A 27,009-nucleotide genomic window follows, 5' to 3' on the forward strand; every position below is an offset into this window, starting at 1 on the left:
TATGTTTTGAGGCAATTTCACATTGAACAGGTGAGCATCACAAGTTAAATGGTGTAATCAAATTTCATTGTTAGTGTAGAAAAAGCCTACATGATTTTTGGAGCCAGTTCCCTGAAGCCATTCAGTCTAATTAACTCATTCTCTCTCTCTCTCTCTGTCTATGTGTGGGTGTGGGTGCATGTTTGAAACTGATTTAAACTGCTGCTTCAGTCCAGCTCATTCCTGGCTCTCTCTCTCTCTCTTCCTGATTCCTCTGTGCTGTCTGTTTAATTTTAAGATTCAAAATGTCTTCCAAACATTAGCACAGTCTCTGTGGACCTCAGATGATAGTTGACATGTTTACGTGCTGCTTTTCTGTTTAAAGCTCCTGGTCTTTAGTGAATAAAATAAAGGTGATAAGTATGGGAGGAGTGTGCTCACCCTGCCGTGCATATGAAGGTGACTCTGCTCCTCTACATCTCTGCCGAGCAATAAAAACAACTTAGTGTGCATTTCTTTGCTTACAGCAAACGCACAAAGCAGAGTGTCAATGAGGGAGGCAGTGAGCTAAATCCATATAAGCTCTATTGAAATTCCCCCTCTGAGCGCGCAGACTGCCTTGTGTTATTGTATTTTTGCCTTCTGTTGTTGGCAGTCTGCTTTAGGAGGTTCATTACTTTCTGTCTATAACGATGATATAAAGTAATATCCTTTCTTTCATCTTCCCACCCCACCCAGTGTGCACAAACACAGCCACTGGGATATTTACACACAGTCTGAGAAGGATGTGTGGATGCTGCTGGTGATGATGAAGTTGTTCCAGATAGGTGAAAAAGTACACTATTTTTAAACAACTCGCACACAAAATCTCCTTGTAAAACCATAAAAACATCCTAACTGAATGTCTTTTTGTGCATCCAGGCACACCTCTCGTCCGTGTGAGTCCACACAGACATGGAGAGCGACTGCTGTACTCTACACTGTCAGGAGAACATTTTAGAGAGGGGGATGAGATGCTTGAAGTGACTCCAAATTTAGTCTCTCCAGCTCAAAGCCACGACAGCTGATAGCTTTTCTGTTTGTTCTTCTATCGCACTTCTATTCACAAAGAGTGTCCAAAATAGAAAAACACTCTGATCCAGATATAGATAGATAAGCACGGGACACGAAATTTCATGTCATGTACACAACAAAAATACAATTTACGCTCCAAGAACAAGCTACAAAGAGCAAGATTTGTGAGGGCTGCATCAGCTGATTTCACTCTTCAGTACACAGGTAGCCTCAAATGAGCCTGTGTTGGAGTGAAAACCTGCAGAGTCTTAGCTCCACAAAGTACATAATACTTCAACTCTGAACCACATGAAGAGTCCAGACTGCAGGCCACTCAGTGCTGCAGCTCTGACATCCACCAGCAGAGGCAGGCCTCTAATCTCTTAATCCAGCTAGTTTTCTGGATTTTACCAGTTCTGTTTCTGCACTGTGTTGGTTAGGCTTAAATAAACATACAGCATGCTTCACCATAATCTGCTCTGAATTAGTGTCAGAAGCAGCTGCTGTTACCAGAATGTGCCGTGTGACCTCAATGCTGAAGCAAATAAAGTGACAGTCAAAGTGAATCCACTGCACTTCATGGATTATTTACTGCTCGCAAATGCACAGGGGGCTGTGTACAGTGGAGTTGTTTTGTAGGGAGGATACTCACATTACAAAAGCACATGAATGTCCTTAAAATACTCACACACTTTCTCTCACACACAGGGGCTGAAAGTGGCAGTAAGAGGGACTGTCGTTCTCAGTAGAATTGGAGGAGCAGCTCTTTACTTACATGCTAAATATTACATGAAACTTTACTTCACCCTACTTCAGAAAGTTGTACACTCATGAAAAAGTGATGGCAACAAAAGGATTTGTCATTCTCCTACAGACTTGGATTTATGTCATTAAAGTAATTATGTAACAGTGACCTGCTCAAACACTGAGAAAAAAACACAACATGTTGCTACTTTAAAGTCTAAGTCAGTCCACTTTTTTCTGGCTTTCTATCTGCTCACAGACAACATAAAAATGTTTAGGTGAATCTATAACTCAACAGCGATCTCTTTCCCGCAGAGATAACCATTCGAGTCTCAGGGGCATCTGCATGTAAGCACGCAGTCATTTTGGCCACAAACATACTGAGGCTGCATGTGTTATTGTACATGACATAGCCTAGTAAAAGACCCAGAGAGTGGAGGCATGCATACACGGCTGGATTAATCCACAACAGGGGCCCCAGGGCAAAGATGTGCCTTGGGCACCCATTACCTCACCTTTCCTTTACTCCTTATATGGCTGAGTATTTCTCTGTGTGGAAACTACAAAATATTGACAATGAGGCCATTTTTCTCTAAATGTTAAAATGTTGTCCTGTTTTTCATGTTTGTCTGTTTGTTTTTTTTACTAGGTTGCATCTGAAAGAATGATGAATGGAGAAAATCTGGAAGCTGAATAAATCGAGTACAAATGAAATGAAACTTTTTTCTTCTTGATTGGTGACAAAGTGAACACAAAATATATTCACAGAACAGTAACAATACTGGACAAGAATACACACACACACACAAAAACCCAGAAATTATAATGGTCTTGTGTTGGATGTGATGTACTAAGGAGTCCTGGCTTATCCTATATATATTATTCAAATCTTGTATGTTAGAGGGGAAAAGGTGGCTTAAGAGAAAGTATAGTTGTCCCCATAATAACAATGATAGTTAAAATAATAATAAATAAATAAATTCAATAATAAATTGAATAGTAATAATTGTAATTAAATAAAACTAATAATGATAATTAGATATATGAAATGAAACATATTTGGTAGCTAACTGGTTATATTTATACAGCAACAAATGTTAACATTTGAACACCAATGTTTGTTGCCCTACATGACACAGCTGTAAAGGCTCATGGTGCTTAAACGCCTGGATCGTTTGGAGAGGTTGTTCCAAAACAATGGTGGCATTTCTTCTTTGGCCCTGTTCATTTAGGTGATGTATGTGAACACAACAATCAAACTCTGATTCAGAACAAAACAAGTGAGCCAAGATTGCTGGTGATCTCGGCTTGCTTTTAGCCGAAAATCAGAGCAGTTAATGTGCACTAAGAGTGCAACTGACCCTGCAACCTGAACGAACAACTAGCTGACTCATCACATCCCAGTAGCAGTAGTAATATGTCTTTTAGACATTTTGATTACATCTGATGATCAAATAGTATAACTATTTGTTATCCAATAGGGTCTTCTCTCAACTTCTGGTGCCCAGACACTAGTTAGCATGAAAATAGCAACAGGCTAAAGTTACTCATCGTTACATCAGCAGAACAGCTTATGACTCGACAACACTGACTTTTTCAAAAAGCTTAAGCTTCCAGATTTCATTCAGCTTGTTGAACCAGAGAAATCTGTCCTTTTTAGTTTAGAGCGTATCCACCAAAAATGCTAGCAGGTGTTACAGTTTAAAGAGTGACTGTGTTAATTGGTGGCTTGTTTTCAACACCATAGTTATGCCAAGAGTGCTTGCGAATACATTTCTGTTCACTCATTTATATCATAATACCAAAAATATCTCATGTGTCTTTAATCCAAAGTGAAAAAGTAAAGTTCAAGAAGAAAGGCATTTACATCAGCTAGCATGGTCACAAGTTAGATTGTAACACTGGCAAGGCTGTGAAAGCCCCTTTTGTTCATCCACATTTGTTACTTTTTATATTTTTTGTCAGTGGTTTCAAACTTGTGATAAAAACATAATCTTCTGACCAACTGTCAACTGGCATTTGACCTCCTCACTGCTCCAAGTCAACCCATGACTCGTTTTGTCTTCTAGTATCTCAAGTGCAACCAGAGCCCTGTTATTATTTTCTTTAGATAAGGGCAGGCTTTCACTTTACATTACCTTGTCAATAAAAAAATCTGCAAAATGTTTTAAAATAGTTAGGTTATCTGTATGTGTATATGTAAAAACAACATATGTGAGCTTCTCATTCAGAATAATTTTGGAGGCAAATTGCCAACCTGTTACTCTGGATGCCAACTTCAGTCTGCATGCAGAAAGAGGTGTAGCCTACACTTGAAGCTGTTTTAAGACAGAACAGCTAGTGAAGTTAAATGAATCATACATTTACCCTGAGTTTACCTGTGACCAGCAATCCCTCTATTTACTTACCATACATATGTTTTTCCTTCAGAGTGTAAAGTGTTTAAGTCTGACATTTAATCAGAGTAATCAGCCACAGTGAACCTTTAAAAAGCTGCAATGGACAGATATTAGCATAATGTTTTAAATTCTGCACTGACAATAGCCTTTAATCAGTGATAACAAGTAAGATGCACTGTGAAGAGAACAATGATAACTGACATAACCTTCTAGAGGTTTTAATATAAACCACATTTCTTCAGTAAGGCTGTAACATTGCTAATGCCTCATGGCATATAGGTTATACTTTATGTCCACTAATGTGTCTCTTATTGGTCCTGTAAACATTCAAAACTTTTTCTTAATCAATTTACAATAACTTATCACAAATTAATGCTTTATGACGACATTGCTTTAAGGCCCCTGCTTCCCCTGAGGGTATATAATTTACATTTTGGTTGCAGCATATCTGCATGACACTGTACTATCATGAAAGCTACTTTATGTCTTTAGTAAAACTACATGCTATTTTCGTGTTTCCCATAATGCTTCTTTTCTAGACTTTGAGCATCAGAAGTAAAAATAAAAAGTCAGCCCTATGTACTTACTCATCACTCATGGTTACAGGTAAATAGTACAGTTTGAGGCGTGTGTAAAATGTTAGTGTGTCTCGTACATGTCATGTGTGGGATCACAGTGAGCCTGAGGAAGCGCCCCTGGCAGTGTAGCGGGAGTGAAGCGCCTCCTGTGTTATTTATTTCCCCTCCTCTCCATCCTTTTACGCCGAACCAGAACCATTCATCTCTCCCCTCCTTCAGGCTTCACATCCGGGTCATCCACCAGTATCTGTCTCTTGCGTCTGTGAGTCTGACAGAGTAATAATTATTTCATCCGCCGCCGCCGCCGTGCTGTACTGCAGCTCTCTGCCCGACTGCGCGGCTCGCCGAGCGGACACTACGCGTGGCGTGCACCGCCGATGTTGGAGCCACGGGCGCTGTGAAGCCGCAGCCGGTCGCACAAAGGCAGGGATGAGACGGTAGGAGGCTTTTCTATGGGCCAGCCCGCGGTGATTAACTCGCCCTAACGATGTCTAAGAGCCTCAAGAAGAAAAACCACTGGACCAACAAAGTCCACGAAGCGGTGATAACCCGCGGGAAGGACGGGGAGCTGGGGTTCGAGCTGAAGGGGGGCGCGGAGATCGGCCAGTTCCCCTACTTCGGCGAGGTAAAGCAAGGGAAGGGACTGATCCAGAGCGGCAAACTGGCCCAGGATGAGCTGCTGCTGGAGGTCAACAACATGCCGGTGGCCGGGCTCACCATCCGGGACGTGCTGGCCGTGATTAAACACTGCAAAGACCCGGTCCGCCTCAAATGTGTCAAACAAGGTGAGATACGACGAGCACGAGAGCGACCAGGGGCGCACCGTTAAGAGGCGGGGAGGAGTGTGTGTCCATGTGTGGTGTGTGTGTTGCTGGTTTGATTACGATGTCAATTATACAGTCATATGTCAGTCCTCACTACAGGCAGAATCCGTGTGGTGTGAGAGTGGACAGAGCTCAAAACCCACGCTCAGGCCTGTGTGCTGAATTGTATTTACGAGCCGTAATGATGGGTTCAGTCCACCAGGATCACTAACAGTAATGGTTATTTCGCTGCCGGGATCAGACGCCGTTTGTTTATCTCAGTGTCGCTGGTTCGATGCCACAGCCTGGAGGGGGTGTGTCCGTTTAGGCGTCATGCCACAGCCTGCGGTTTTCTCCTGAATGTGGTCGAGGACAGGGCTCGATTCTCCAGCAGGCCTGCGTCGTGGATCAAATGTTTTTTCTCTTAGCTGCTGTAGAGATTGAGCAGGCAGACACTCACAGTCTGCTGGCTGCCATTGCAGACTGTTATTACACTGTAATTACACACTGGTGAAAAATTACACCTCTGTAGCCCAATTACTGCTCAGCTGTTGTTCACATTGATTAGCTATGAAGACTACATGCTTTAAATCCCGCCTCCTTAATTTCCCACACATGTTCACACACACATATTTTGTTTATAAAATGTTCCCAGAGTTCAGAAGTGGAAAATAATCCTGCATGATCTGCTCTGAGGAGCCTGTGAGTGTTTTGTTATTGTGAGCCAGTGCAGTGTTTTGTGTAATTTGTGTGTCCTCCGAAGCTTCCAGGCTTGTTTGAATGTTTCTGAGCACAGTGGTGGATTTACTGCAACAGTGTTGACTGAGTGACCTGCTTCTGTCAGCCAGTGTAAAAGCACACAAGGGTCTGTATATGAGCAGAACATTGGATTGAAGGGAGAGAGCGGAGGAGATGGTTATCATCACACCCTCTGAGGCTTTGCTTTAAGTCCTAATAAGTGGCTGCGTCCTCAGCCATGAAATGAGCATTACAGCAGCTTGTTTTCTGGGACATGACTTGAGCAGGAATCAATTTTTTTTTTTATTTTTGGACTTTGCCGAGTTTGCTCACAGAGGATTTGTCTTCACACTCTTGGCCCTGGCTGCTCGCTCTCAGAGTTTCCATGGGTTGCGTCAATGTGATTGATTATTGAGTTATAGCTGCTGACAGAGTGCGAGCACGGTCTTGTGATGTGTGAAGGGTTAAATGCTAATGTGCATGTATCTCAGACAGGTCCATTCTCTCCCCTCCCTCCCTCTCTTATCCATTTAAACATGAGTCTGTCTGTTTACTGAAGTAACCAACCTCACAATGTGGTCTGTGCTAACAACATACTTGAGCACTGTGCTGTTTGTGCACAGCTTGTTGTTTCCCTCTCTCTATAGTTTTTGTTCTCTCGCTCTCTCTGCTGTCATACTACTGTTTGACTTCCATGCAGTGCCGGCTGGAGTGTATATTTATGGCTGTGTGGATGCAGACAGTTGCAGCTGACACACTCGTGGCCCGCTGAGGAATCAACTAGAAGCAGTCCAGTCGCTCTGCACAGACAGAGGCCGCACATACACTAACACACAGCCAAATCAGAGATAGATGTCCTGTCTGGGTATGCAGTCATGTCTGACTGCCCATGCACTCATGTACAGACACACATTTTAACAGAGTATTTTTGTTCCAGTAGAAACCAGCATTCTGTCTGTGAGGGAGCACAGGGGTGAGAGCGAGGCCTGCCCTGACCTCTTCTCACACATATGCACTCATCACAGATTTTTTCAGCATCTCCATCTTTCACAGGAGAAAACCTGCTCTATTGGTACTCCAGCTTTCATTTTTCCCTTCATAGCACGGGCAGTTTTATTTTCACAAGTGCTTGTACATTTTCTCTCCCATGCCAACATGCAACCCGTTTGTTGTTGTTGTGAAGCTGCATTTCTAGCAGTGTTCATGAGCATGTAGAGCCACTGAACATGCTATTAAATGAATAAATCACTCAGTCAATTGTGGCTTCCCATCTTGTATTACAGATAAAAGGCTTAAAAGTGAAGGTAGCCAGGAAAGAAATGTCTCAAGAGAGCTGTTATGTATTCTTCTGCTGTGTGTGCGTCTCTCTCTGTCTCTGTGTTTCTAAATCTTTAAGGGTCTCAGTTTTCTCCCATCTAAATGGGTGCTGCTTTAAATAAATCACAGCTAATTTCTCCATAACAACATCAAAGTTCCCCAGGAAACAAAACAACACATTTTCAACATTATGTAAGTAATATTCCACTTAGCTGTCTCATAGTAGTGAAACACATGAGAAAGTATGACTGCATTATTCCAGTCAGTGTCTTCAGTTTCAGGATGGTGCAGGCTGGCACTGTTATGGATTACAGAGTCACAATGAGAGCCATCAGTAATTCTTTATAGGGCGGTCATGATACAATACCTCAAAATGATCTGGGTAAAAATCAAATGATATGGATGTTCAAGCCTGCCTATAAGGGGGAAAAAAGTTAAGTCATGCAGGGGCTCCAGACGGTTAGCAAAGGCATGCGCCATTGTAAATTTAAGCAATGACTACCTTTAATTGCAAACATAAATACTCACCATTACAAAAAAAATACATATTTTATTTATTGTTGCCTGTTTCAAAATGTTACTCCTCCACTTAGTATGATTTTAACCTTTATTTTTGTAATATCAATGTAATGGATGGACCCACTGAATGTCATATTGTAGTGTCTGTGTGTTTGCTAAGACCTGCAACAAACTTTTTTACAGTATACTTCAGAGCTGATTGGAGCAAGGGTCAGGGTCAGCAAATGTTAGCCAGGAGGCTAGCGCTAGTGCTACAAATACAATGCAAATGCATTGATATTACTAAATGACAACCAAGCCTCTCAGGGGGGCAGGCCATTTCTGCCTGCATCAGTACCACAGCAACAAACACAGGGGTCCATGTCACCCAATATTGGGAACTTTTTTGTATTTAATTAACAAAACATAACCTTTATTTTAGGGTAGCATGATATTGGATTTTTGCCTGTATCTGATATGCTAATATTCACAAATTTATTTGATATTGTATACATATACCAATATCAGTATCTATACTGCAAATGTTGTTCAAACCTTAAACTTTAGTTCTTAATATGCACTTTAGAGTTTAAAGATGAACAAAGAAACAGAATTCAGTTTTTTTTAACACACTTGACAGTTTAAGGAATGAGAGAAGAAAAAGACTTAAGCTGATTCAGGTCTGTTGATTCTGCCTAAAACTCCTTGAACTTATACCTACCTATGGCTGTGGTGCTGGAGCCTATCCCAGCTGTCATTGGGCGAGAGGTGATGTACACCCTAGACTGGTTGCCAGTCAGTTGCAGAGCTGACATGTGGAGACAAACAACCTAGCCTGCTCACAATCACATCTACGGCCAATTTAGAGTCAAAAAGTAACTTAACAACCAACAAGCTGGAGCACCTGGAGAGAACCCATGTATGGGGAGAACATGCAAACTCCGCACAGAAAGACCCTGATCGGCATTCAAACCAGGAACCTTCTTGCTGTGTGGCAACAGCACTACAGCTGATAAATTCTTTTAAATATCTGCAGAAATTGTCACATCTGTTGATACCATTGTAAGCTAATATCTGTCTATACTGATATCATGCTGATAATATCATCCATACATATTTGTGTGATTAAGGTGGCTTTCACACCTGGATTGTTTGGAAAAGATGCTCAAAAACCAACAGGTGTCCCTCTTTGGCCCGGTTTGTTCTGGCATATGTGATGCAATGATTTAACTCGGTTTAAAAAAAAAAAAAAAAACAAGCAACAGATTTGTTGGAAAAGGTTGTCCTTGGAGCAAGAATGCAATAAAATCAGCAACTAAATAAAATGAAATAGCAACAGGTTAATGATACGTTTTTGTAAGCGGAGCTAGGACTGGACAACAGCCTGGAGAATTTTCCTTCTCATCACTAAAACCTCCTGAGAGGGGTGTGGCTGCAGACAGTACATTTCTGACAGCCTTTCTCACAGAACATTTAGAACAGAACGCAAACACATGATAAAACTTTCAAAATTAAATTGTATTAAACTTCCATTTAGGGTAAGGGTAAGGGTTAAGGGTTTTACAAAAAGATGAAGTAAATAACCTGACCTGCTAAACTTAATGACAAAATGTCAAATAAGCAGAGTAGGAAAGCTCACATTTTAACACAGCAAGTGTAGCTTACGTAGCTTCGTTAGCTGTGTAAACTATGTAGATTTTTATTTAACCTTTATGTAACCAGGAAAAACCCTCATTGAGATTAAACATTTTTTTTTCAAGATTGTCCTGGCTAACAGCAGCAGCAAGCAGAGTTTCAGACAAACAAAAAGCAATCTTACACAGAAAACATGTTATAGGATATGTAGTCTAAATGCATCAAAGGCACACAATAACAATCTAAGCAGCAAATACTTACCAGAATATTTTCCAGATAATGTAGATTAAGTGGCTACATAGCTGCGTGGCTAACATGGCTAAAGCTAAGCTCATAAAGTGCTCATGTAAGCTATGTAGATATGTTATCTATATAGCTACATTAGCTTTAGCCACATTTGGTTAACATGTTGCTAAAGCTAGCTTAGCTACAGTGGCCTTAATTACGTAGGTAGCGTAGCTATGTTAGGTGCAGCTAAAGCTAATGAAGCTAAAGCAAGCCACTGTTTGTGTAACTACTTTCTGGAATGGGTCTATAAATAATAGAATCCCAGTTTAGACCTCTGAGCTTCTTATGTTTTATTTGTAAAATGTTGCTGTGTCTGTAATGTTAGCAGTGGGGTTATTTTATTAAAGTAACTGCCACTTGTTTATGAATAAAGTTGAATTTAAAAAGTAATAATCTAAAACTGGAAATAATGACACTTTTGTCTGAACAGCTGAATGGTCTGTAAGTGTGACTGTCAGAGATGTACAACCTGCAGACTCTCTTGCCACTACATACAGTAGAAGCTGCTGTCAGAGCTTCTCTGCTAACACTGCTAACAGTGTTACAGTTTAAAGAGTGACCGTGTTAGTTTGTGACCTTTAGCCACCTGTAATGCTGTAGTTACAGCTAATTCATCATAAACAAAACAAGCCCATCAGACTTACTGAAAACTAAACACAAATAAAACCAAAAAACCAACAGATCTCTTCCAAGCTCCTGTTTTATAAACAGATGCAGTTTTTCTGAAGCTTTGGAACTTTTCAATAATATTGTTGCATAAAACAAGATGTGGTATCAAAAGGATCAGTGTAAGCCAATCAGTCCATTTCCCATGTGCAGAATCTATTAACTGGGATTTCTGGAATGTTTTGCGGTCAAGAAAATTAAAATATACCAATGCATTTGTTGAAAAAGAAAAGCATTAAACAAAACATCAACATATAATTTTCAGCTGAGATCATGGCGGTGTCCATCTGCATGATATTCTCTGAAAAAACGTCCCTCTATTCTGCTGTGTGCGTCGCCCCATCAGCACCAGGCATGAGTGAAGTGCAACCGGCTGCTCTGCTCAGTGAGGCAGATTTATAAAAGTGCCATGAAGATCATAACCACTGAAAGGTGTTAGAGCAGTATGGAGAGGGGAGAAGTGTGAATGACTGTGTGTTTGTGCGCTGATATGTAAGTGAGAAAGAGAGGTGGAGTCTTAAGAGAAGAGTACGGTGAAGGTGTGAGAATACTCACTTAGGAAAACAGAGAAGATGCCATCTTGTGTTTTTTTCAGCATGTTTGTGTCAGATTCTTCATTTTTAAAAGCCCACATGAATAAATATCTTAAGGCGCTTCTTTCTTCATTTATAAATTGTGTTTGTAGCTGACTCTTCACACCAAATAAATGACACAGGATAAATTTTACATGGAAGCCTTATTTAGTCTCTCCTTTCTGCTTCATTAACAGAAATAACTTCATAATAACTCTGTGCTTGAATAGTCTCATATTTTTTATTTTGATTACACTTCTATGCTGTCATCCCGCTAATTTATTTAAAACACTAGAAGAGAAAGCATAATTATTAACAGTGAATATGTGTCCTGCTCTAAATAAGCAAGCTGCCTTTTAAGTTTCTTTTATTTGGCATTCATCTTCTGTCATAAATAGATTCAACCCAAATACCGGGATATAAATAATTTTAATGTCAGCTATTTTTAGCCTTAAATTTTGCTATTCAGAATACATTAGAGCATTCAATCCTGACTTCATCAAGCACAAATGATGCTCTGATTTTATCAGTATAAACAGAAAGTGAAATATGCTACTTTCTCTACTTGAAAGTTCTTTAAACCCTGGATACAACGGGCAGACTTAAAAGTGGAGTTATGTCACTGCATGCTGATGCTACCTGTTTGAAATGTTATTCCAAATATAGTTTTTGCCCCTCTGAGAGTGGGGATGAGAAAGGCCTCAGGGCATCTCACTCCTCAGGGTTTTTAAGAACAATGTGTGGTGCTGCTTTCTGAGGAAAAACAACATGAGTTCAAAATGTTACCATGCCCTCGAAGTGAAACACAGCCAGCTTGTGTCACAGTGTGCAGTGGCTCACGGACACGGCAGATATGTAGGGCAGACCTCGACGCTCTCTATTGCCTATGAAACAGTGTACACAGATCAGACATGAATGCTGCTGTGTTATCTGTGTTATCTAATGTTTTCTGAACCAGCCTCCCCAGTGTAACATAGATAAACTGCTTTGGGAAATGTTTTTTTTTACATTAATTTTATTATTATCATGATGATGATAGCAAATTTGACATGGGATACTACTTTCAGACAAAAGTAAAAAAAAAAAAAAAAAAAAAAAAAAAAAAACAGTCTTCCTTATTCAACTTGTTTACAGGCTGGTGTGTATTTCAGGATAAAGCAATGGATGAAACTAGCACAAATGATCAGCAATCTCTGTAAAGTAAGCTAAAACTCGTGCTAAAATGCTAATACTATACAGTAGTGAAAACCTGCTAGTTGTCTGATGACTTTGTCTCACACTGATGTTTTCATGTTTAAAAATAATCTCAAAATAGGTCTTAAAAGCAGGAGGCACCTGCCTGCATGATTTAAGACAGAAACTTTGAAATATCTGCTTCAACCAAAAACATGAACAAGCAGGACAGTGCATGGTCACATTTATGCTTATAATGTTCGCCCTACTTTCTAAAGGACTTGAGGAGGAGGAATTATTGATGAGTTTGGCAAATGTAGCGTTATCTAACACAAGGTTTGGCGGGAGATGCTGGAGTGGAAGCCTCCTCAAGCCAAATAAAGTGCAGAACAGTGATGCTATCTTTACTCTTAACTCCTACATGCTGGCTCTTGTTTTGTAGCTTAGCATGTAAACCCCATAAATAATTTGTTTATGCTGATAAAGGGCTCCTTGCCTCCAGAAGTCAGGCTCTAGCTTGTTATCCAGTTAGAGGCACATGCTAACATTTGCAGCTTATGCTAGAGCAGATAAACATGTTTACATTTTCTTACTTTTTTGATTTTTGGTTTAGAAAAGGCTGAAAATGAAACTATCTGCCAAAAGAAAAAGTAGGAAGTATTGACTGATCAATTACATATAACTTGGGTTACATGTTAAGAGAGGGAGAGCATAACTTTCCTGGCTTATGTTAGCGCTAGCAGGGTTTAGGCCTATCCTTTAACAATACTTCAAACTTTTCTGTTATCTAGCTCTCTGGTAATCCAAATCATAGAAAATGCCAATCTAGTAGTTGACAGGCTAATTTGTTAACACCGCAGTGACCAACAGTAGCCTATAGCTAGCAAGAAATACAGGCCTCTCCTTGTGAGGTGGCTTCACAGACAAGCTTATACTTGATTGAATACTAACAGCCCATAAAATATAGTAACTGTAAAGTCATCAAATAAGTTAAATGATGATTACTTTATGATCAGACTTCCCACATTTTTTATGATTTTTAACCTGGAGTTCATACAGATTTTATAGTATCCCACCTTGTGGAAAATAGTCACCACTTTAATGCTGTACATGTGGAAAAATTAAAACCTTGGTAGACCTCCAATGCCTTTTATGTTGTGATTAAACACTCCCTAAAGAAGGAGGACTTTAATGTTATCATATGTAAACACAAATCTCAGCTCTACTATTAGTATAGAAAAGTTTAAATGAATTGCTGACACACAGTGCCCAATTAAAGTATTCATCCTCTTGGATGTTTAACCCTTTGCTGATTTTATTAATCAGTCATGGGCAATAAAATTGGACTTTTTGACCAAAAAAAATCAAAGTAAACAGAGATTTCTACAAAGTAATTTCAACCAAATAGAAAGGGCCAAATGCCAAGAAGCATCCCCACAGCATGATGCTACCACCACCATGCTTTAAAGTAGGGATGGTGTTTTTGTGGTGATGTGCAGTGTTTGGTGTCCGCCAAAAATACCATCTTGTCTCATGGCCAAAAAGCAACATTTTGGTCTCATCAAACCAAGGAACTATGTTCCATTTGGCCATGGAGTCTCCCACATGCCTGTTGTTGAAGTCTAGTCAACATTACTCTAATTTTTCTTCAGCAGTGGTTTCTCTTTGCCGCTCTTCCATACAGCTATGACTGATGAAGAACCTGGGCAACAATTATTGTATGCAGAGTCTCTTTCGTCTCAGCTGCTCAAGCTTGTAACTCCTTCAGAGTAGTCATAGGTGTCTTGGTGGCCTCTCTTACAAGTTTCCTTCTTGCACGATCACTCAGTTTGTGGGGATGGCCTAATCTAGGCGGATTTACAGATGTGCCATATTCCTTCCATTTCTTGATGATGGATTAACTGAACTCGAGGGGATGTTTAGTGCCTTGACTTTTCAGTAACATTTTTTCTGAGTTGCTTGAAATGTTCTTGTGTCTTAATGGTGTAATGGTAGCCAGGAATACTGGTTAACCAGTGACTGGACCTTCCAGTCACTCCCATGCAGTAACTTAATTTACCTTAGATATTTTACCTTGATTGACAGCATTATGAAAAAATCTGTTTGACTTTGATATTAGAGAGTTTTTTTGTAAATGTTGTTTTGTCACAAAAGCCAAATTTTATTGACCTTGATTGATTTTTAAAATCAATAAAGGGTAAAACATCCAAGGTGGTTAATACTTTTTATAGGCACTGTGTATCCATACATTAAATTTTGCCTGTTTTCCCCTTATAATGAGTAATATCTAGTTCTTTTCTCAAGATCTTGACTCTTCTGCGCTGTCATCTCCAAATATTTCACTGGTTTCTTCATGACAATGAGCTAATTTCTCAGGAAAACTCTTGGTATTACGGGAAAACAAGCATTGTTATCCCAAACAAACAAGATAAAGGAAGCCCAGATTTCCAGAAATTACCAGAATTATTTGATATTACAGTAAAACAGAGTGAAATAAAGTTCATGGATGTGCGCCATCACATGACTCCGATATAAAAAGTCTGTGTTGTTGAAAATGACAGCAGAGCAATGTCCCTGCATGAAGAAATGTTGTACAGCTTGCAACTGCGTGTGCAATTGGCTTTTTTTTTCTCAGAAACTATGCCTTCAAGTGCTGACAAATGTCAAGTTTTCTGATTGCTGTCCAAACCCTGACGGTCCTCTTAATGTAAGTACAGTAATGAAGGACAGATGGAGCAGAGGGAGAAAAGGGCAGCCTTCTTCCTCTCATGTTGCCTCATCAGTGCATAACATCCTGTCCACTCAGTTGATATTAATAACTCACCCAGAGATGAGTTCTGTCAGAGACAGAGGATGATTTTATTGATGCTGGAAGCTGCTGGAGCTCGGCTCAGAGGATCAAACCTCGAGCTCGGCCAGCCAATGACCAGATATCTAACTGGTCTAGTTAAGTGAATTAGGTCAATGTAATTCTCCTTAGCATGGCCACACAGTACAGGACGATCTGTACTGCTGCATGTGTTTGTCAAACAAAGGTAGAAGTGTTTGTGATCGCTTACATGCTGTCCTTCTCTCATAACGGGGTCAGGGTTGTTGCCATCTGATACATTAACTGAAGTACGATTGATCGGCTCAGTCTGTGGTTCTCTTGGATGGCAGATGACTGAACTGGAGAATTAGGATTTAAAAGGGCTGACAAATAAATACGAGAGGTTAAAGTGTGTATTCTTTTTTAGTAATTGATCACCATGGCAATATGACTTTGAATCATACACACAGGAAGAAGCCTTTAAAAGCACTTCATGTAACTGAAATGAAATACCATATTCTAATGATTATTCATGATGTTTGTGAGTGGCACTGTGTGAGCGTGTGTGCTTAAGTATGGCTACATGAGTTTGTGTGGTTGTTTCAGCGTTCTAGCATCTTTTCTGTCACAGTTACATGATTTGATACTAAAAAAATCAAATCTATCAAAAATATTTGACAGTTAAATAAAAGCAGAAGGAACTTATTGGATTTTTATGTTGTTTTTTGGTTTTTAAGTTGCTTTGTTGTTGTTTTGTTTTAGGTTTTTTAACTTTATTGGCCTGAGACAAGAAGAATGAGCATCATTTCCTCACCTTATGCTCACCATCTGAAATCTTTTAATATTATGTCTCTGTATTGGAAACATATTACTCAAATATCACTCAGATATCTGTGTGTAACTATATTTACACTGCCGACCACTTGGTGGAGCATTTTGCTTTTGAGTTATTCATGGACACTCTGCAAAGAAAGGTTGCTTAATCAGTCGTTCATCTGCTTGTGGATTCATACTGTCATTACATTTTATTTGCCATGTCATCACTGGACATGGACGCCATGATGATAACGATCTAGTTAGAGAACCTGGTGAAGTTTGACAAAACTCATGGTGTTTATGACACCCTGGATGATGAGATTGTTCTAAGGAGGAGACGGCACGCGTCCTTATTTTGGAGGGCTTTTTGGTGGGGGTTCTAGGAACTACACGGTGCCAGACCCACCCGGTCTGTTCAATGGCCACGTCTGGCCCATGTATTTGAAACACAAGAACACCGGGAGTCAACACAAGTCTTGGCTCCCTCTGGCCTCTGTCACTCAGGGTGGAAAATTCAGTGACACTGCTGTAGCTTCAAGACACAACCATCTCTGACTTTTAGAGACACGTTTTTCAGCCTGGTAGTTGGCTTGTGTGTGTTCCCCCCTGCTCTCACACACAGACAAATCAAACAATAAGGCATAAAGTCTGCCTTCAAAATGCTATTTTGCTAATTTTTGTTTTTGTCTGTAACAGAGAGCCCACCCCCATTACAGTTCCACAGAGTCATATCTTTTTCAGTCAGGCATGGCGGCACTGAAGGCAGCGGATGGTTTTCATTCATTGACATAGTGTAGATTAGCCTGCAGCGCTAATCTGATAGCTTTGCTGTGGGCTTCAGATCTGAATGAGAAGGATTATAAAAGCTGGAGCCAGCTGCAGCGCTGGTACTGGTGGACGGCTACCAACAATGTTCTGACTTTGTAAAGAGGCTCACCATCATTCCTGAGCTGAATATCTTGAATTGGAGCCAACACAGTATTATTCACTCTGAATTCACAAACATGAGGGAAATATTGGGTTAAAGCCCTTTTTTATTCATTATTACCTCTGATGTTACAAAATCCTCCAATTCTCTGATTCTTTTTATGTTTATGCCAACTTTTATTTAGAAAGAAATTAACCTGACTTTACCTCGTCACTTTACCTCATGTGATATGTTCTTTGGAAATGCATCAGCCCATGAAAGCGAGGATCTCTAGACGGTTTAGATGTGAACCTAAACTGCACTGCTGACATCATCAGTTTCACTGCAGCAGCAGGCAGCTCCCTGTCTTACTGGAATAAATCTCAGCTGATGCATTTGAGTGCCTCATTTGCATTCAGGATCATTTTGGCTGTGGGGTTGATACTTCCCACCAGTAGAGGGCACTAGCTGCCTGATCAGCTGCCTGCTGAAGCTCTGAAGTGTCTTTTCCTCGCTTCACACTTCACTACAAGGCAGATAAACTGATATTTAGTTTCAGTTCCAGGAGTGATGTGGAGTATTTAACTCAATGGTATCTCATATCTATATGGAAATGATTTAAACCTCCAGTAGTTTTTAGTGATCTGATTGATAAGAGGTCGTTTATATATTATAATTTCTAGAAAAATTCCTGCAGACTGTTGACCAGAGAATCTCTTCTGACTTCAGCTTGTGTATTTGAACAAAAGAAAGTCTACCATCTTAGATAGAGGTGTGTTTAGTGGCTGTGTTTCTTCATGGCATTAATGCTCAGCAGGAGTTACCTGCTGTATAGTTTGCAGATGTCTTTATATTAAATTATTCATGTTTAAGTTAGAATTAGTCAAAAACAGCTATCCAGGAATACCCAAATTAAATTGAATGCTGTGTTTGAAGCATTTAGAGTACAAGCTCAAACAAGGTGTCTTTAGAACAGTAACACTCTGAAGTTTTTGTATTTTAAAAAAGATTACCTCAGCTAGGAGGTTTTTGCTGAAAAACTCAACTAGACCAAAGCATAAAGTCTTAGTTATTTCAGATCCAAAGCTGGTTAAAATAGAACGGAGAGTAAGTATTTTATACCAGTTTTTATGAGGAAAAGTTCAGGCGTTTTCAAACTGGAGATTTCAAAAAGGACCAACGTTGGCAGACATTTTTCTATATAGCATTGCTAATACTTCCCTGGAAAGAAATCAAATATTACATTAAATACAGTGGACTATTGAGAACAATGGCATTTTGGAATGATAAAAAACAGTTAATGGATCTTTATAGATATATTATTATGTTTTTGATAAATTATCTGACTATGTAGATTGTATGGACTCTGCTTTTGATAGAATGTTACGATCAGGAGATGTCATGGTGTACTGTGACTTTTTTATCATTGTTTGTTTGTTTGTTTGTAGTCTGACATTAATTGTGGCTGCTGTGGCGTTTTTATCCTGAAATAGTTCACATGGCAAGAACTAGAGCTGTACACTGTAGAATAAAATGAGTTGAGATTACTGTGGAACCAAAAATGTGGAAACTCATTGCCTCAGAAATAACATGTATCTAACATTGACTTTTATTAGATCAAATAACTTGTTTATTTTAAATGCCATGCAATTCCACTCACTTAATACTTCTGAGTAATAAATACTGATGTTAACTATGTTATTCTGAGGGGTCTATACGAGTTTTGATAAATTATTTTAAGTAATTCAAAACAATAATTTTATTAGTTCAAAACTGAGATTCGATGCCGAGTGACACATATGTGTCAACATGTGTTGATATTGAGCGACATTGACTGCAGCCCTCTCACTCTCCAGCCCGAGTTGTGGCACGCAGGGCACACTGATGAATCCTTGACTTATGCACATGTCTGTGTATCTCTTAGTTTTAAGATTTCTATGGATCACATCATAGAAACCACCTTAGCTCTTCTTTTTTTACCCACCATTGTACCTTAACTGTCCCACGCTTTTATATCTTACAGAGGCTTTTTACCTCTAGGTCTAGTTTGTTTGCAGTATGTACATCAGTACTTTGCAAGCTTTGTCAGATTTGTAAATACATTTTTATGCTTTTTAAAGTGTGTTTTCACACATTTGAGCTCTGTAAATGAAGGCAACAATGAACTGACTGAAACTAAAGTTTAGTGAGGACAGACTATTTAATGAACAAACATTTATTCTACATAGATATGATATTGGATTATTGCTGCAGAGTCTTTGGTGCTTGAACTTTGTGGTCGACTCAGTGGTGATGGAAAGGTGATGTGTCACACACAATGATGCCATGAATGAATGTGTGGAAGAGAAAGCCATATTTGAAAAAGACAGCAGTGATTTGATAGTCTGAAATAGTGCTGTTGGATAGATGTAAATATGATAGAGCATGGAGAAAATACCCTAGTCTTCATGACTGAACTTTTGCAAGAGCTTTATGAAACTTTATAAACTTTGAAAAGAACTTTTGTACTACTTTTGTATAAATTCCTGTTTAGATATGTGATCCTGACACGTGATGATGAAAATATAAGAGCAGTTTATCAGATAAAAGTTTATTATTTTGTTTTAAATCTGGGAGCATGAGGAGCAAATGTTATTTGACTATCAGACCATAGCAGCCAAATGGAGCATTAGTGGAAGATTCATTACAAAGCTCAGGAGGCGGCCTTCTCTCAGCTACATAATTAGTAATTTTTGTATTGACTGGGAATACACTCCTGCTGGTTTTAACCCCTCAGGTTAACCAATGAATTTCTCATCACTACCTCCACGGCTTCCTCTAACTCCTTCTGTCTGTATTTTGTACACATTAACAGGAGATAAATTGTTTGAGCTTGCGCACATCTTCCTCCTTCCTCTACAGATTTCATCCTTTCTCTGTCCTCCCTTGACCTATTCTCAGTCTGCTTTCATTAAGATGCAACCTTCTTGTTGCTCCTGATAGTCTGGGTGCGACACTTGAATCAGAGAGTGCAATCAGAAGTGGCAAACATGTCCTATAACAGCATTTAAAACAGGAGCCACTGCACGCACAAAAACATACACCCCCTCATGTCCATCAGTGTTTATCTCATCAGCAGGCGTGGGGTGACACTGAGAGTGAGGAAGAAGATATTTAGTGTTGTGTGTGTGTGGTGGTGGTGGTGGTGGTGGTGGTGGTGGTGGTGGGGGGGGGGGGGGGCATATGTCCCCCTTTTTTAGTCCTGAAGTCTCATCTTCAGTGTGAGGTTGTTTCTCTATAGTCACCCAGAGGTTGTAAATGTGTGTCTAGCCTTGATCACGGCACAGTAGAGAAAGACGAAGAGGAACATCATCATTAAGACTCTTCTGAGGATGTGGGGGGATCAATACAAAGACCTTTAGGAGAGAGGCTTTGTCATTTACTATTAATAATGGACCCTGCTGCCTGCTGTAATAATGCCATTAGAAGCACTGGAAACAGAGACTTCATTCATAGCTAAACGGCCTTTACAATACACCCACATGGAGAAAATCTGTACATAAAGTATTAATCACACATCCTTACCTACCTGTATCTAATTGGGATGTGTAAAGCAAGAAAAAAACAGACAAGGTCCCATCAGAACAGACTTAACAGGACCAATGGAGAGTTGGATGAAGAGACAGAGATTATGGGGGGTTTGACATGTCAAATGTGAAAATGAGAAAAGAGTGAAATGGAGTCAGAACTTCATGTAACAGAATGCAGTGTGTGCAGACTGAGGGATTTACCTCTAAATATCATACATTTAAAAATGGTGGGCCTCAGGGCTCAATGTTGGGACCACTGTTATTTACGCTCGATAGAAACAGCATCTGTCATTATGTTCCCAAGGCAAATTTTCATTTATGTACTGATGACACTGTCTGCTCTGCTCCTACACAGCATCAGGCTCTCTGTCCCTTTCAAGAAGCCTTTGATATTGTACAGGACACTGCGTGAGCTATAATTCGTTCTCATGATGTTTTCAAACTCACTACATGAGTCACCAAGTCTCAGGGTAATGTGATTGAGCCTTTGTCATCTTATAAATATTTTAGATACTTGATTGACAGTTTGACTTTGACTTTCAAGTTAAAAAAACATCTTACAGGGTAAAACGTAGAAAAAAGGATGTCAGGGTGTGCAGAGAACAAAGCATTTAGAAAAGAGTGTGGCCAATAAAATAAACTACATCGGGCCCCAAAAGGAGTTAAAAAAATGCAGTATCTAATACAGCCAATATTTAGATAGTAGGCAGTCATATTTTTTGTCTTTCTGCTGTTCTTTGTGCTTTAAACATAATACTTATTTCAGCTCTGGAAATAATATCCATATTTTATTCAGTTCTTATCAACACTCATGCTACACTGTCATAAAATTGACCTACTGGTCTTATTAAAATAATCTTTATTAAAATGAATGTTCAGTATTCAGTGTCTATCTTGTCAGTGGCTGACCATGTTACTTTTCTTTCTTTCTTTTGGAGGATGCTCCTGTCTTGTATATGCTAAGCAAAATATGGACGAGGCTGCAGGCACAAATACATTCCTCATTGCACTCGTGTGTGTGTTTTAGAGGTGCAGTCATGTAAAATATATGCTGACTTTTGCCCTGTAGTTTTGCACTTCTCTGTAGTCTGTGACCTCTTGTGGGAGTAGGGGTCAGCTATCAATAACCAAGTCTCTGTGAATTTTGCTCTCTATGATGAACACTTCAGGAAGGACTTGCTTCACCTCAGTGCAAAATCCCTCGACCAGCAGCTCAGAACCCAGACAGGCAGCCCCTCAGTTTACTCATTGTGGGTTTGCGTGTTTTTTAGTCTCTGGTTTATTTTTTTGCTCTCGGCAGGTGAGAAAGATAGGGATTTTGATCAGGGAGAAATTCAATGTCAAGCCAACTTCAACATGATGTTGCACCATGTTGCGTCTCATGGCCTGTCTTGTGCTTTTCTGATCATTTGCATGTGAAGTGTCAACATGTTGCCCTTCTTGTGTGTTTTCGTATGCATGATGAATATTATAAGTCAGAGTTTGCATGCCAGCATGCATTCCTGAAGCGTGACTGCAGGATTGTATGCACTTAAGAGTTAAGCAGTTAAACTTTGTGTGGAAGGAAATTCAGAGAATTGATGTGGCACGGCTGTGCTCCCCTTCTCTCTTGGCCTCATGGGAGAGTTGGCTTGTCATAACTAATTATGCCTTTCTAAATCCAACAAAAACCCCTTGCTAGCTCACATGATCAGCTCATCCACATATCCTGATGTTGGTGTACATAAAAAATCCAGCATGGCATGTAGAATGGTTTTTGAGAATAATCCAATCATTTTCTTTATAATGGCTTTTAAAATTTTAATCCATCTTAAAATGTGGGTTTAATAATAATCCTTTTATGCTGTAAAGAAACAAAGCTTTTATATAAAAGTAGAAATAAACCTTTTGCGATAGGACAGGCTAGTTATATGTGTTTCATTCTGGTCAAATTTACGGCTGTTGATCTAATGTAATGCACTGAGCTGATTTTTCTTTACACCTTTTTTCTAAATGCAAGAGGTTTCTTGTATTAACAGTGAAAGGATTTTCCTTTACATCACATGACTAGTGTGTATCATTTTGTACAGGGCAGATCATGTGATGTTCTATTGATCAACATGGGCCTCCAAAACAGGTAAATGAGATAACTAGTGTGCATACACATAATGTATGACAAGAAAATCATCCCTGCAGAGATAGGTACAGGTACTATCTTTCAGATAAGAAAAACTCAAACTACAAACAGATACACCCAGGATTTTCTCAGGCAACATATGAGGGTAGAAAAGGTTGAAAAGTATACACATGAATGACAGTTAAAACAATGATACTTTAGTTTATTATCCAGAGTTGGAAATTGCACCTGTGTAGATAGATAAAATCAATCGAAATAAATGCTAATAATGTTGAATCAACAAAATTTAGAAATTAAAAACCAAATCAGTATATAATAAATAATTTATACAGGACTGTTCATTAGTTTTAAGAATGTTTAGTCCAAAATTTGAGGCCACTGTATGGCACCCACCATTGGGCAGGGAGGAGGATTCGCACAACTCTGGTTGGCTCTGGATGTCCATGCACATTACCAGGAGCATGGGAAAATAATCTGGTGAACAAAAAATTAACAAACCCCACCCTTTTAAGTCGGAGTAATGGGTGGATGTATCAAGTAAGCACTGTCCAGGCGGGTATTACTGTTGCCAAGCCCCTGGTTGCCCTATGGATGTCCCAAGGTCCTGAAAACCAGTCTCCAGACATGTTACTAGGTGTAAAAAGGCCTAGACAAAAGAGATACTGTCGAGCTTGCAAGCAATGTTGACCTGTGCCAACGTATGTCCAGCTCGACTTTCCATAATCAAACCCTCAAAATATATTATCATCCCATCCCTACTGTAGTTCTTGCATAAGAAGAGACAACAAAAAATCACAACTTTTTAAAAACTTTTGTTTTAGATAAAAAAGTAAACACTGATCATTCATGTTTTACTTAGGTGGGTACTTCTCCTGACCTTGCAAAGCAGATGAATTTGCCCGTTTCTGTGTTTCTCACTGGCGAATCAATTAAAGCAGAAGGGATTAGCGTGGATGCTGCTATGGTGCCAGTTTTATCAGATTTTGATGACATTTCTTCATTAAATAAGAACAAAGAACAGTATTGAGTTTTTTTTTTTTTTTGCAGAAAAGATTTTTTTTGCCCCTCTCCCAACCGGATTCAACAAGAGTTTAATTGTCACATGTTTTGTTGCTCTGATTTGCCTGTAGAGATGTTACAGACAGAACGTTAATTCAATCACCTTCCTAGTTTTTTTTCAAAGGCTCTGCCCTTTCCCAAACACCATCTACGAGAGGTTTTCCAGATGGAAACAAATCAACCTGGCGGGTCAGGTTATACTTCGTCTGTTTGGCAATAAATTGATAGGCATACAGATTAATAAAGATGCAAAAGAAGTACACTTTAAAGAACCAAATGGACGAGCAGCTGCATGTTTCACAGTGCATTGTGAAATGATGTGATAGTTTCTGACCCTTGTTTGCTTTTAGGACACAGTGACGGTCAGGTGTCCACCGACTTTTGCTTATCAATAAATGTAAAAAATAATACAATATGGTAAGGAACCGGCCAGGAAGAGAGAAAGTAAAGTCTGCGTGTCTGTTGAGATGGAAAGAAGAGCAGAGAGACATGTATGCAGGTGAGACAGGTGAGCCATGTATTTGTTATGCGTAAAAAATATGTGCTTCTCATCTGAGAGTGTTTTGCCTGCTGGTTAGCTCAACCTCAGGCTACAACCTGATTTGAGGAAGACAACTTATCAAGTTAAATGACAGGTGCTGGAGTGTGTCCTTGACCTGCTGAGGGTGTTAAGGGCAGGATTAACCATTTATTTATCAACCTCCGGCAAAAAAGTAGCATTTTAATCAGGCCTGCTATATTTCAGGTTTAATATTCTTGCACTGGCAGGAATTTCATATTCAGAAATGCATTCACAAAGATGGAAAGGTGAAGGTGCAATCCTTTTACATGGAATGAAAATGAAGTGAGATCATTTTATCTGATGGGGGGGTGCATATTTGGTTTAATGGAGGAATTTCTGAGCCCACATGTCTGATTTTTCACAAATTTGTTGGTGAAAACATTTGGGAATGATCAACACTGATTACTTACTGATGTGTGTTGTACTGGTGTGAGCATGTTTGATAAACTGATTTTTTTTTTTTTGCACCGTGTTACTTTCTAAATTTATGAGACTAAATCTGAAACTTTTAAAATGACAATAAATGGCTAACAGGCAGCGATATCTGGCTATGGATGTTCTTTATTTATTTATTTAAGGGACAATGCACAGTAGTGAACACGAACCTTTAAAAGTGCCAGATTGTAGCCACTGGCTAATTTCCATCTGTAGTCCCTGGCAGATTGATGGTATAAATAACAAAGATTAGATTACATCTCTACAAAAAACAAATATCTACATAAAATCAGACAACATCGAGTGACCAGAAAACATAAACAGTACAATAATATACAAAGACCCAAATGTAACAATACAGCTGCATGACTTTGCTTAAACCTTACCAGGAATAAAGGGACCATTGTAGTTAAAGTGCGTAAGGAAGATGATAAAGTGCTGTAGTGCTTAAGTGAAACTGTGCTGATGTATTGCACATGAGCATATGTGTGCTTAATTAAATTGCACATTTGACCTGGTTATTTAAAGAGCTAATATTATTGCACATTGCCCTATTGTACATAATTTGCATTTACAGATGTATATATGCCTGTATTATTGCACCAGAATAGCATGCGTAAGTGTATCTATGTATGTAATGTTGCACAAAAGATGCATACATAACTCTATGTTAGTATGTATTCATAGAGATATTGGATTGATTGGCTAAACATGGTCACAATTGTGGTTTGTCTTGAGCAGTGCTGTCAGATGACCCTTGAAACTTGCAAAGCTGGAGCATTCCCTGACTGAGAGTGGTAAAGTGTTCCTTTGAAAGATACAACATTTTGCCCAAAGGTGGAACGTCTAAGAGGTATCTCACAGTAACCTCTAACAGTGGCTCTGGTAGCTAGGGAAGAGTCCATAGTAACCCCCAGATATTTAAACTCATGTACAAGCTGTAATCAGTGATCAGACTTTTGCTCACGCTCCTTAGTTTTGCAGTTGCACTGCCTGCTCCTTTCTTTGTGTTCCTTGAGGTTTTGCTTGTGCTCTGACACAGATGTCACATGTGAGCTGGCATTTCTGCAGCGTATCCCCATTGGCAAACAAGATTTTGAGCGACAGCAAATTTATTTATTTAATTTCACTGTTCCTCATTTTCAGGAATAATGCATACTGTTACTGCTAAATTTCGAAAAAGTCATAAGACAGAGTTAGGCTGTATAGGTCCATGTACAGCTATTAAGTCTTTTTTTGTCAACTGAACAAATGACCCTATTTTGTGACCAGGGAGGTCACATCACATATTTGTGTATTTTGCCTATTTTACCTGAATTAGACCTTTACTTGCAAATTGAGTATCTTTGAAATAATTTCTAATAATTTTACTTGAATGGTACAATTTTCATATTTCATGATGATAAAACCCGAGATCTCTGAGTTGAGAATAGGAAGGTTTTTTGTCAAGCTACATAACTTTTATTTATATCTTCTTTTTCTCATATCTATGAGATGTTACAAATGAAAATGTCATTGTATATATTAGTTAATTGGTGTAGAATCTCTGTTATCAGGCAGCAGACTACACGTCCTGCTGTCACAGTACAACTACTGGTTTAAAGGCAGTGGGAACACAACACCAATCCTACATTTTACCACTTAAATCCTCTCTAGATTAAATATAAAGTGACAGAGCCCTTTTTTTCAAACTCCTGTGTCCTTTGAGGATGAAAAACACATCATAGTTGTGGTTCTGCAGCTGTTTGAAGTACATTTTGCATGCAGTAGCATTTGAGCACATTACTACCAGTGTGTTTTCTAATCTACGGCCAATACATTCTCTGGGCTTGTGTTCCCCCAGTTGCTCTGGCGAGTGGAAAAATGACATTTGCCTGCTCTCATCAATAGCGACACAGCAGCCGTAGTGTGATTTATGTGGAGGTGGCTGTGATGGTGTGGTGGAGGGAGTAAGAGTAGATTTTTTTAGCAGCTGCTGCAGGGATGAGGAGTATGCTTGAGTTTTTTTTTTTGGGTGGGGGTGGGATACAGCTGATGGTCACTGGACAGGAAGGAGACCATGTGACCTGCTTGGACTAATGTGATGCTTAACTGCACATAAACCTCACTAAACACTATCTGCCCTCATGAGTGATTAATCATCACCTTCATCTTTTCTCCTCTTGTCATGGAATTGATATTGGAACTTTTTAAAAACATCTCCACAAGCTGACGACAATGTTTAAAGAATTAAGTTTGGCTGTGAGCTTGCTATATTTGTTGGAGATCCTCCTCTACACTCAGCTGAGTAATC

At 39.3% G+C, this 27,009-nt stretch overlaps 1 protein-coding gene across 8 annotated transcripts in view; it reads left to right on the forward strand.

Annotated features, from left to right (window-relative positions):
- Positions 1–4,998: 4,998 nt before the first annotated feature.
- LOC121514996 (membrane-associated guanylate kinase, WW and PDZ domain-containing protein 2-like) overlaps positions 4,999–27,009 on the forward strand; it is a 102,399-nt gene continuing 80,388 nt past the window's right edge. For all 8 annotated transcript variants that reach the window (XM_041795516.1, XM_041795518.1, XM_041795519.1 and 5 more), the window contains exon 1: positions 4,999–5,538. In XM_041795516.1, coding sequence (XP_041651450.1) covers positions 5,241–5,538 — 298 coding nt within the window. In that variant the 5' untranslated portion in view covers positions 4,999–5,240. The remainder of the gene's footprint in view (positions 5,539–27,009) is intronic.

Source organism: Cheilinus undulatus, linkage group 9, assembly GCF_018320785.1.
Source record: "Cheilinus undulatus linkage group 9, ASM1832078v1, whole genome shotgun sequence".
Classification (NCBI taxonomy): domain Eukaryota; kingdom Metazoa; phylum Chordata; class Actinopteri; order Labriformes; family Labridae; genus Cheilinus; species Cheilinus undulatus.